Source organism: Lepisosteus oculatus, chromosome 5, assembly GCF_040954835.1.
Source record: "Lepisosteus oculatus isolate fLepOcu1 chromosome 5, fLepOcu1.hap2, whole genome shotgun sequence".
Taxonomy (NCBI): Eukaryota; Metazoa; Chordata; class Actinopteri; order Semionotiformes; family Lepisosteidae; genus Lepisosteus; species Lepisosteus oculatus.
Window position 1 is genome coordinate 14,149,176 of NC_090700.1, and position 13,377 is coordinate 14,162,552.

A 13,377-nucleotide genomic window follows, 5' to 3' on the forward strand; every position below is an offset into this window, starting at 1 on the left:
ATTAGTTGTTCCTTATCATTGGTTGTGTGCGTTCTAGCATATCTTCACCTTCACAATAAATAGCACCCAAATACACAGAGAAGGTGCACTTCTCCATTTGAATGTTTAACATACAACTGTAGGTATGGCCATACCTGCTGAGGAAGATTAAGGATAGGTTGATTTTTAACACACAGGTGTGTTACTAATATATTTGCATATGTACAAAGTTATTTAGAGTTACTTATGAGGAGAGTTATGAAGAACTACAAAAATGCAACCAGTGTAAAAAATGTCAATGTTTATTTTATTTTTTAGTTTTTAGTGAGGGGGTTTGTTTTATTGCTATGGATTAAAAAATATCGCACCATATTCTTCATAAATATATGGTTTGCATAAAAGTAGACTGATATGAAATAATGCATTATAGAACAACAATAACAACTGCAACTGGGTTTCCTGAACCCAGGTTATAAAATCACTGGATTAGCAATATGTTAACTTTTAACCTATATTATGTTTTGTTCTAGATTTTAAGAAAAAATCCTTATACTTTAAAATTTAACATTTCTGGAACAGTGCTTTCCAAAATGGCATTGATGAACAATACTGGCCAAGGCATTACGGAATTTGTCATCACAGGATTCAACAGTGTTGAGAATCCGAAACCAGTGGGCTATGTTATTTTGATAATCTATTCCCTGATTTTGGTGGCCAACAGCACAATTATACAGTATGTACAGTATCATTGCAATGGACAAACGTCTACACTCACCAATGTACTTTTTCATTTGCAATCTTGTTTTTGTGGATATATTGTACAGCACCAGCATCAGCCCAACAATGATCCTGATTGCTGATGAGAAGAGAATTTCCAATAAACTCTTCATATCTCAGATGTATGTGAATCACCTTATGCTTGCAATGGAAGCCTTTGCTATTTCACTGATGGCTTATGACCGCTGGATTGCAATTTCTATCCCTTTGCGATACAATAGTATCCTTACAAAGAATAAAGTCATTACACTAACAGCAGCGTCTTGGATGTTAGGCCAGCATTGCGAGCAATCTCCCTTACTGCTATACTTTTTTGAAATATGCTTTTTGTGACTATGGTGCTTTAGTCAGAGCAGCTTGTGTCAATCCTGATGATTACTTTGTTGTAAGTACCATTATTCTATTCTTTGTGCTGTTTGTGCCCTTTGTTTTCATTATATTTTCTTATTACAGTATAAGATCATTTTTTCTGTTATGAAACTTTCCTCACATACAAACAGAAAAAATGTTCAGCACTTGTTTTAGTCACCTGATTGTAGTTTCTTTCTTTTATACCCCTCAGTTTGTAGTTATTGTTTTAACGAGGTGAGCTGTGGTGCTGACACTAACACAGTGAAATACATTGCTCATTGGAGCTAATCTGGGTCCTTCTCTTGTCAATCCTGTTGTATACTGTTTTAGAACAAAAGAAATCAGAAGGCACCTGTTCAGGATACCAGTGCTGAAGAGTATTGCACCCAGTGAATAACAGTTTGCAGGAACATGTTGCTTTTACTAGAGCATTAATTTTGAATTCATCAGTAAGGAAATGTTTAAAGAGGAAAGTAATATTTTCTGTTTAATTTCACTATCATTCAAAGCAGTGACTGAAATTTGCCTTGTAAATGTCTGTGCATTTTCTAAGCATTTCATCTAATTGAGGGTTGTGGGCAGGGCCGTCTCAAAGGTGGGGGAGGGGGGAAGAAGGGGGCTGCCACCCAGGGCCCCGCGCATTGGGGGGCCCCGCACCAGCCGGCCCCCTCCCCAATCACCAATCCTGCTTCACACATGCATAAAAATATACATATTTAAATATTTTAATAAAGCGACACACAAAACTCTTATTTTAAGTCAAGATTAAGTCTAAAGTTAGTGGGACAGCAGACGCTTTATTAAGAACTGGAGTCTCGCACTATGTCATAGGCCATCAGTTGCAAGCTAACAGTGATTGCGGCATAATTAAACTAGCTTGGAAAAAAAATTAACCGATGGAAAAACGGTGAGCACAAGCAAAGATCGGGAAAACCCGAGAAAAGAAAAAAGAAGCAGAAGAGGGAGGATGCAAATGTGGCACTTAAAGGGTCTTTGGAAAAGGTTTGGTGAAAAAACCAGGAGCGAAGAAAAACCAGACACTGGCATTGAGATACCTGAAGGTACCGGTAGCGTTAGCAACAACGGCAATTAGTAGTTATGTTAGGTTCTGTATGTCTGTTTCCGCAGGCCAGTTAGGTAGTTATTTCATCACCTCAACGCTGCTCCCTGCCGCCACCACTACACACAAGAATCCCCACCACTGGTCCCTGCAACCCCCACCCCCACTCTGGGCCCCGCAACACCAATCCTGCCCTGAGCCCAGCCCACCCCTTGAGACGGCCCTGGTTGTGGGGGAGCTGGAGCCTATCCCGGCAAGCAAAAGCACCAGGCAGGATACACCCTGGACAAGACTCCAGTCCATCGTCAGGCACAAACAGACAGTTACACATTCACACAAGGGTTAATTTTCCCAGAAGCCAATTAACCTACCAGTATGTTTTTGGACAGTGGGAGGAATCCAGAACACCCAGCAAAAACAATATCGGAAGGACATGGAAACTCATGTAAATAGCACCCCAGATCTGGAATTGAACCCTGGGACCCAGTGCTGTGAGGTTAATGTGCCAGGACAACTGTGTCAGTGTCGCCCTACCATATAATTATTTTACAAACAATTCTAAGATGATCCAAGCCATGTAGAATCATACTCTCTGTAATATATATATATATTTAATTCAAGATACAGCCTTGTATTTATTCTATAATGTTGTAATAAACTGTACACTGCACTTTGTAAGAAAATGCTCTTCAGAAATATGTAATAAATATAACTGGTTATACAGTAGGTGGTCTGATCTACTTCAGACTCCTTTATATACAGTACAGGATGTCCAAATACTGTACATTTTCAGACGAAGAGAATTATGATTCTATTTTTTTAATCAAAACCCCTCTGAAAAAAACCCTCAATAATCAAATCATTACTGATATCTCATATCATTGAATTAATCTATATATTACTGGACCTGTGTAAAATAGTTGCATGTCCTCTAGGCACCAAAGTTAAGCAGTAAAACATCTGGAATTATAAGATGCTTGAATTTGGAATTCAATCAAAGCTGGACCTCGCTTTCAACAAACCTACACTTAGTAAAACACATTTACATTCTTATTACAAGAAAATAAGGAAAGTTACTGTGTTCATACGTTACAATGAAGCTTTCATTTTCCCCAAACAAACTGGTCCCATTCCCTTTCATTCTTTTTTATTTATTTGTTAATAGTATTTCTGTGACAAGTTTAAGGTTATCTGCAAGTAATGGACTCCCTGTCACAGGAGTGTTTTTACTACATTGTGAGCTTCAAACGAAAGAATAAAGTTTAATTTCAGACTGGAATAAAAAAGTAGGAAAAATACAAGATGTACAGGTGAGTAAACAGCCAAAACGTTCTTTTTTTTTCTTTTTACTTTCAGCATGGAATTAACATAAATTTGTTATGCTTTAAAGTATGCACGTACTGTACCTGTAGGTAAGTTACTGGATATGAAGAAGTTCAAGTAGTAATGTATTTGCATCAGCATGAACAGGCTGCAGAGGAACAGGTAAATGTTTATTCTATGTTGAAAAGAAAAGAAAAGAGACACACTGTTTATCTTTTCTTTTCAGCATGTAAATAACCTTTACCTCTTCCTTTGAAGGTTACTATATATGTTTAGTTTGCTTTTTTCCAGACTAATATATTTTGAAATGTTATTTAACATAGAATATGTAATCTTATAATGGTGAAATTTCCAAAACATATCTTCTGAGTTGTTATCATCATTTTTGCCACATGTTGAAAGTTTTTTATTAAATACAATCTCTAAAACATGTAATAAAACAATACTTAATAGTGAGTAGCCATTTATTACTCCAGACACCATTCCCCTCTCGACTCAATTAGTTATTCCTAAATGGCAAACAAATCATTGCTTAGCAACTTTCTCTTGTATGTGTCTTAGCATATCTTCACATTCACAATAAATAGCACTCAAAAGCACACAGAAGGTAAACTTCTCCATTTGAATGTTTAACACACAACTGTAAGTACAGGTACAACTGTTGTGAAAGATAAGGGGTAGTTTAGTTTTTAACACAGGTGCGTTTCTAAAATATGTACATATCTACAACATTATTTAGAGTTTCTTTTGTGGACAGTGATGAAGAATTAGAAAATGCAACCAGTGAAAGTGGTGTCTTAATATTTGTTTTAGGTTTTTAGTGATATGATTTGTCTTATTGCTACGGATTACCAAATATTGTACCATATTCTTGTATATTATTGCAAGGGATTTCCGAATACTGCAGTGGACTCTTAATAAATATGTAATTTGCATTAAATTAGATTAATATAACAATATACATTCTAGAACAACAATAACAACTGCAATTAGGTTTCCTGAACTCTGATTAGGAAGCCAATTGAGTTATCAAAGGGATTAGCAATACTGTATGTCAAATATGAAATTAGATTCTGTTTTGTCCTGGATTTTCAGAGAAATTCTTTGCATTTTCAAATTTAACATTCCTGGAGCTGTACTCTACGAAATGGCATTTATCAACAACACTGGCCAAAATATTACAGAATTTCTCATCATAGGATTCAACAGTGTTGAGAATCCGAAACCAGTGGGCTATGTTATTTTGATCATCTATTCCCTGATTTTGGTGGCCAACAGCACAATTATATGTATCATTGCAATGGACAAACGTCTACACTCACCAATGTACTTTTTCATTTGCAATCTTGCTTTTGTGGATATATTGAACAGCACCAGCGTCAGCCCAACAATGATCATGGTCCTAATAGCTGATGAGAAGAGAATTTCCAAAAAACTCTGCATATCTCAGATGTATGTGAGTGGCCTTGGGCTGTCAATGGAAGCTTTTGCTATTTCACTGATGGCTTATGACCGCTGGATTGCAATTTCTATCCCTTTGCGATACAGTAGTATCCTAACAAAGAATAAAGTAATTACGCTAACAGCAGCGTCTTGGATGTTAGGTGCTGCTCTTTATGGGATTCTTACCGGCATTGCTAGCGATCTCCCTTACTGCTATACTTTTTTGAAATATGCTTTTTGTGACTATGCTGCTTTAGTCAGAGCAGCTTGTGTCAATCCTGATGATTACTTTGTTGTAAGTACCATTATTCTATTCTTTGTGCTGTTTGCACCCTTTGCTTTCATTTTATTTTCTTATTATAAGATCATTTTTTCTGTAATTAAACTTTCCTCACATAAAAACAGGAAAAAAATGTTCAGCACTTGTTTTAGTCACCTGATTGTAGCTTCCTGTTTTTTTACCCCTCAGTTTGTTGCCATCATTTTAACAAGGGGAGCTTTGGTGTTGACACTTTCACAGCGAAATACATTGTTCATTGGCGCTAATCTGGGTCCTTCTCTTGTCAATCCTTTTGTATACTGTCTCAGAACAAAAGAAATCAGAAGGCACCTGTTCAGGATACCAGTATTGAAGAGGGTTGCACCCAGTGAATAAAAGTTTTCAAGAAGCATACTGCTTTTACTAGAGCAAGGAGTTTTAATTTTGCATTTATCAGTAAGGAAATGTTTAAGAAGGAAAAGAATATGTACTGTTTAATGTCACTATGAAGAAAAGTAGAGACCGAAATTTGCCATGTAATTATTTAACAAAAAAAAGTTCCAAATCCCATAAAATTAAGTTTTCTGTATTTTATGGATATGTATTTCAAGCGACAATCTTGTAACATTTCTGTAATGTTGTAATATACCCAACACTTTGTAAGAAAATGTTCTTCATGAATGTGAAATAAATGTAATTGGTTATTGTTGGCCTGATCTTCTTCAGATGTTTTTAAATACAGGATATCCAAATGTTGTGCATGTTCAGTATGAGCAAATTAATCTCAGATTATTTATCAAAACCCTTCTAAAAATGTACAGTATTTATATCAAACCATTACTGCTGTCATGTCACTGAATATGTTGATACATTACTGGATCTATGTGATGTACCGTAGCAGGAGCTGCAAGCCCTCTAGGCTCTAAAAGATAAGCAGCAATACATGAAGTTTCACAGTACAAACATGTGGAAATCACCCAAAGCTGGAGCCCACTTTAAACGGCCCTACATTTAGTAAAGCACAACTGTAATCTTATCACAAGAAAAAAAGGATAGTTAATGAGCTCACACACAGTATATACAGTACAAAGAAGCTTTAAGTTTTCCAAACTAAAATGGCTAATTTCTCTTCATTCTTTTTTATCTTTGTTAATGCTATTTAATTGACAAGTTTTAGGTTATCTGCAAATAATGACCTCCCTGTCATTGCAGTGTTTCTTTACAGTACGGTGAGATTGAAACCAAGAGGTAAAGTTTAATTTCAATATGATGTGAGTCTGGAAGGAAACAGCTGGAAAAATGCTAGATTTAGGCCATGAAATGACTCAGGTCATTTCACAGCCAAAATGTTCTTTTTTTTTCTTTTTTACTCTCAGCAGAAAATTCATTTCAATTTGTTCTGATATACTGTATATACTCTAGGTCAATATACCATATATGTTTAGTTTACTTATCTGGACTGAGATTCTTTGAAAAGTTATTTAACTAAGAAAATGTGCTCTCATAACGGTGACATTTCCAAAACATTTTTTCTAAATCTTTATTATTAGCCTTTGTACATGTTGAAAGTTTTTGGTTATTAAAATAAGATTTCTTAAAACAGATATTAAAAATAGTTTACAATTACTAGCCATACATAATCCCTGACATTATTCCCATCTCGACTCAATTAGTTATTCCTGAAATGGCAAACAAATAATTGCTTAGCAACTCTGTCTTGTGTGTGTTCTAGCATATCTTCACCTTCAGAATAAATAGCACCCAAATACACAGAGAAGGTACACTTCTCCATTTGAATGTTTAACATACAACTGTAAGTATGGCTATACCTGCTGGGGAAGATTAAGGGTAGTTTGATTTTTAACACACAGGTGTGTTACTAACATATTTGTACTGTATACAGTATGTACAAAGTTATTTAGAGTTACTTTTGAGGAGAGTTATGAAGAACTACAAAAATGCAACCAGAGTAAAAAATGTCAGTTTTTTTATTTTAGTTTTTAGTGAGGGGGTTTGTTTTTTGCTATCGATTAAAAAATATTGCACCATATTCTTCAACAATATATGGTTTGCATAAAAGAAGACTGATATGAAATAATACATTCTAGAACAACAATAACAACTGCAACTGGGTTTCCTGAACCCAGGTTATAAAATCACTGGATTAGCAAAATGTCAGGTATTAACCTATATTATGTTTTGTTCTAGATTTTAAGAAAAAGCCCTTATACTTTGAAATTTAACATCTCTGGAACAGTGCTTTCCAAAATGGCATTGATGAACGATACTGGCCAAGGCATTACGGAATTTGTCATCACAGGATTCAACAGTGTTGAGAATCCGAAACCAGTGGGCTATGTTATTTTGATCACCTATTCCCTGATTTTGGTGGCCAACAGCACAATTATATGTATCATTGCAATGGACAAACGTCTACACTCACCAATGTACTTTTTCATTTGCAATCTTGCTTTTGTGGATATATTGTACAGCACCAGCGTCAGCCCAACAATGATCATGATCCTGATTGCTGATGAGAAGAGAATTTCCACTAAACTCTGCATATCTCAGATGTATGTGAATCACCTTATGCTTGCAATGGAAGCCTTTGCTATTTCACTGATGGCTTATGACCGCTGGGTTGCAATTTCTATCCCTTTGCGATACAATAGTATTCTTACAAAGAATAAAGTCATTACACTAACAGCAGCGTCTTGGATGTTAGGCGCTGCTCTTTTTGGGATTCTGGCCGGCATTGCGAGCAATCTCCCTTACTGCTATACTTTTTTGAAATATGCTTTTTGTGACTATGGTGCTTTAGTCAGAGCAGCTTGTGTCAATCCCGATGATTACTTTGTTGTAAGTACCACTATTGTTTTCTTTGTGCTGTTTGCACCCTTTGCTTTCATTATATTCTCTTACTATAAGATCATTTATTCTGTAATGAAAATTTCCTCTAAAACAAACAGGAAAAAAATGTTCAGCACATGTTTTAGTCACCTGATAGTGGCAGCCTGCTTTTATACCCCTCAGTTTGTTGCCATCATTTTAACGAGGGGAGCTTTGGTGCTGACACTTACACAGCGAAATATCTTGTTCATTGGTGCTAATCTGGGTCCTTCTCTTGTCAATCCATTTGTATACTGTCTTAGAACAAAAGAAATCAGAAAGCAAGTTTTCAGGATACCAGTGTTGAAGAGTATTGCACCCAGTGAATAACAGTTTGCAGGAAGCATGTGGCTTTTATTAGAGCAAGGAGTTTTAATTTTGCATTCATCAGTAAGGACATTTTTAAGAATGAAAAGAATATGTACTGTTTAATTTCACTATCAAGAAAAGTAGTGACTGAAATTTGCCATGTAATTATTTTACAAAAAAAAGTTCCAAAACCCATAACATTATGTATTTTGTGTTTTATGGATATGTATTTTAAGTCAAAGTCTTGTAAAATTTCTGTAATGTTACAATTTACTGTACCTAACACTTTCTAAGAAAATGTTCTTCATGAATATTAAATAAATGTACAGTAACTGATTATTGTTGGCCTGACCTTTTTTTTAAATACAGGATATTCAAATGCTGTGCATGTTCAACATGAGCAAATTAATCTCAATCTTTTTAATCAAAACCTTACTGAAAATGTATTTGCTAAAATGTATGCTGTCTCATATCACTGAAAAGGTCCATACATTACCGGACCTTTGTAAAGTAGCAGGAGCTGCAAGCCCTGTAGGCACTAAAAGATAAGCAGCCATACATCGGGAGCATGTGGAATTCACCCAAAGCTGAACCCCACTTTAAAGAGCCTAACATTTCGTAAAACACATCTGCAATCTTATCACAAGAAAAAAGGACAGATAATGGGCTCAAAAATAGTATATACAGAACAAAGAAACTTTCATTTTCCCAAACTAAAATGTCTAATTTCCCTTCATTCCTTTTTTCCTTTGTTAATGCTATTTCTGAGAAAAGTTTTAAGTTATCTTCAAATAATAGACTCTCTGTCATAGGAGAGTTTTTTATATTACTGCGAGCTTCAAACCAAAAAATAATGTTTAATGTCACAATGAGAGGAATGAGTAGGAAAAATACAAGATTTAGGGCATGGAGCCTTTTTAAGTGAGTACACAGCTAACAAGCTCCGTTTTTTTCTTTCTTTTTACTTTTGTTGTAGAATTAACTTCAGTTTGCAATGATACAGTATATGTATGTGTTGTAGGTACATGTAGGTACAGTATACAGTACAGTATCTGTTTACTTGTTATTCTAGGCTAAGACATTTTGAAAAGTTATTTAGCAAAGAAAGTGTACACTTATAATGGTGAGATTCCCAAAACATTTCTTCTAAATCATCTTATCATCACTTTCTACATATGTTAAAAAGTTTTGGTTATTAAAATGATTTCTTAAAACAGGTAATTAAACAATAGCAAGTAGCCATTAATTACTTCTGATACTATTCCCATCTTGACTTAATTAGTTATTCCTGAAATGGCAAACAAATCACTGCTTAGCAACTTTCTCTTGTACTGTACAGTATGTGTTTTAGCATATCTTCACATTCACAATATATAGCACTTGCATGCACACAGAAGGTGGACTTCTCCATTTGAATGTTTAACATACAGCTGTAAGAACAGGAACAACTGTTGTGAAAGATAAGGGATAATTTAGTTGTTAACACGGGTGTGTTGCTAACATACAGTATGTGCTTAATGTACAAAGTGACTTAGAATTGCTTTTGTGGACAGGTATGTGGAAGTAGAAAATGCAACCAGTGAAAGAAATGTCTTGATGCTTTTTTTTTCTTTTGAGTGATAACATTTATTTTTTGTCTACAGATTTTTAAAAATTATATCAGATTCTTCATAAATATATGGTTTGCATTAAATTAGATTGATATAAAGCTATATACTGTATTCTTGAAAAATAATAACAACTGCAACTAGGTTTTCTGAAACCAGATTATGGAACTATTGGATTTATTGCATGGATTAGCAATATGTCAAGTATTAACCCATATTTTGTTTTATTCTAGATTTTAAGAAAACTTGTGAATATTTTGAAATTTTACATCTCTGGATTTGTACTCTGCAAAATGGCATTTATCAACGATACTGGCCAAAATATTACAGAATTTCTCATCATAGGACTCAACAGTATTGAGCATCCAAAGTTAGTGGGCTACATTATTTTGATAACCTATTGCCTGATTTTACTGGGCAACAGCACAATTATATGTATCATTGCATTGGACAAACTTCTACACTCACCAATGTACTTTTTCATTTGCAATCTTGCTTTTGTGGATATGTTGTACAGCACCAGTGCCAGCCCAACAATGATCATGATCCTAATAGCTGATGAGAAGAGAATTTCCACTAAACTCTGCATTTCTCAGATGTATGTGAATCACCTTATGCTTGCAATGGAAGCCTTCTCCATTGCACTTATGGCTTATGATCGCTGGGTTGCAATTTCTAACCCTTTGCGATACAGTAGTATCCTTACAAAGAACAATGTCATGATGCTAACAGCAGCCTCTTGGATGCTAGCAGCTGGTCTTATTGGGATTCTGGCAGGTATTGCTAGCAATCTCCCTTACTGCTATATTTTTTTGAAATATGCTTTTTGTGACTATGCTGCTTTAGTCAGAGCAGCTTGTGTCAATCCTGATGATTACTTTGTTGTAAGTACAATCATTCTATTCTTTGTGCTGTTTGCACCCTTTGCTTTCATTTTATTTTCTTATTATAAGATCATTTCTTCTGTAATTAAACTTTCCTCACATACAAACAGAAAAAAAATGTTCAGCACTTGTTTTAGTCATCTGATTGTAGCTTCCTGTTTTTATACCCCTCAGTTTGTTGCCATCATTTTAACGAGGGGCGCTTTGGTGCTGACACTTACACAGCGAAATATATTGTTTATTGGCGCTAATCTGGCTCCTTCTCTTGTCAATCCTTTTGTATACTGTCTCAGAACAAAAGAAATCAGAAGGCACCTGTTCAGGATACCAGTGTTGAAGAGGGTTGTGCCGAGTGAATAAGAGATTGCAGGAAGCATGCTGCTAATACTAAAGCAAGGAGTCTTAAATTTGGATTAATCAGTTAACAAGAATATTTACTGTTTAATTTCAGTATTGTGCTAAGTAGTGACTATAATTTGTCATATTATAGTTTGACCTAAATTCTCAGATGACCCAAACGCTGCAAACGTGTATTCTCTGTGATTGACAGATGTGTTTTTCAAGACAATACCTTACAATTAGTTTGTAGTGATGTAATTTATACTGCTCTTTTAAGAATATACTTCTTTAGTATGTAATAAATGTAACTGGTTATTGTTGCCCTGACCTTCTTCAGATTCTTTTAAATACAGGATATCTAAATACACATTCATCATGAGTGAATTGATTTTATATGAATATTGTGTAATTAACACTTTTTTTGTGAATTTATAATTTTCTGTGAATATACTTAATATCATTTTAATGTGTATTGTAGTGCCCTCGCCCAGTGGTGAGGAGGGAGCACACCTAGACACTCAGGGTACCACAAAGCAGGCTCGGAGTTGTAGCTGGGGGGAATCAGAGGGTCAGCACGATGATCAGCAGCTGACCCTGCTTATGTAAATAGTATTATATTAGTTTATGTGTCCTGTGTAGCTTTGTAAGTGTGTAGTCTTCTGTTAAAGAGTTACCACCCTAAACCTGTGTACATGTTCTGTCCCCTTATGTGTGTGTATATGCTGTGTTGGGTTTTGGTTTTGATGGGAGAATAAAAGTAGTCGCTTTTTTTGCTATCTTGTCTCCACTTGTCCTTTGTCCTGCGTGAACTTGAAATTGCTACAGTATATATCAACAACCACATCATCTGTATGGAAACAGGATTGTAATTAATTGTCAACATGAACTTAAATAATGTAATCTAATCTTTTAACCATTTTTTGATCAAGCTACTGCAGTAACTGTTAAAGATCTATGGTTGAACTGCAAGCAGTAGACATTCAACACAATGCATTTCATTGGATTGGGAACTGGTCAATGGACAAAAAACAAAACACTAATCATGAATTCTCAAAGTGGGATCATGTAGTTAGTGGAATACCGAAGAAATCTATACCAGGGCCACTGCTCTGCTGGAATAAGATATGAAGTCATGTTGTCAAAGATCACATCGTGGCTTCTTAAAAGAAGAGGCCAGATGAGAGCCTTGGTTCACTTTTCAACCGATAAGGAACTAGGAACTGGCGGACCAAATGGCATCCTCACATTTTTCAGCTTTTTTATGTTCTAATGTCCATTTTTCCAAATTATATCTTTAAAGATGCAGTTGCCATCAAATAAATTAAGCTTCCTAATGATTACAACTGATTAAATCCTTAAATTCTTCATACAAATGACCTCCACATAATACAACATTAAGGCAGAAGATTATGACATGAATTCCAAAATGAATATGATGTGAAAATCTGAGCTCATAATGCATAAGAACTCAGGGGACTAATTTTGTGTAACGATTGTGACACAGCCCATTAGAATTCAAGGGGTGTCTAATTTATTAATAATTAACCCTTTCATATGAACATGTCTGCAAACAAAAGATAATTTTTTACAAGATAATTCTGGTTTCGGGCAGAGGTTATGGTTTCCTACAACCCAAGCTGCTGTACAAAGAAAATCTATCATGTTATCTGAGGATGGATTTTGTTGGAAATGTATGTGAAAATTTAAATGTATTGTTTTATGAAAAACATAAAAGCATACTGTATGCTTGTATACTGCATGTATATTTATAATTCAAAACAGACATTTTTTAATATAGCAAAAACAGGTATATATTATTAGTGACATATATGCTGTAATTAATAGTATACACCTATGTAAATGATTGTTATTTCAGAAAATTAAAGGTTTTGCAAGACTGAATTGGCAACTCTCCGGTTAACACTCAATACAATAAATTGACTTTTTTGTCACTACAGTAGTGTCAGGGGTTTGGGTAAACATTAACAAAGAGATCTAGGGAGCACCTCATTCGCTGTATCTCTGGTGGTCTGTTAGCTGTGAGCTTCATTATGCCACTTTAACTAACAAGGTGGTGACTGCTGTCAATTTTCTCCCAGGAACACTTGTGTGCTGTCCTCTGGAGACTTTCTTTATACAGACACTTGTAGAAACACA

At 35.1% G+C, this 13,377-nt stretch overlaps 2 protein-coding genes across 2 annotated transcripts; both read left to right on the forward strand.

The window, feature by feature from the left end:
• Positions 1-4,637: 4,637 nt before the first annotated feature.
• LOC138239091 (olfactory receptor 2F1-like) lies at positions 4,638-5,588 on the forward strand. Its single transcript, XM_069189720.1, has one exon. The coding sequence runs from the start codon at positions 4,638-4,640 to the stop codon at positions 5,586-5,588; it is 951 nt and encodes a 316-aa protein (XP_069045821.1).
• A 1,872-nt stretch (positions 5,589-7,460) lies between these two features.
• LOC138239092 (olfactory receptor 10G4-like) lies at positions 7,461-8,450 on the forward strand. Its single transcript, XM_069189721.1, has one exon. The coding sequence runs from the start codon at positions 7,461-7,463 to the stop codon at positions 8,409-8,411; it is 951 nt and encodes a 316-aa protein (XP_069045822.1). The 3' UTR covers positions 8,412-8,450.
• The last annotated feature ends 4,927 nt before the right edge of the window (positions 8,451-13,377 follow it).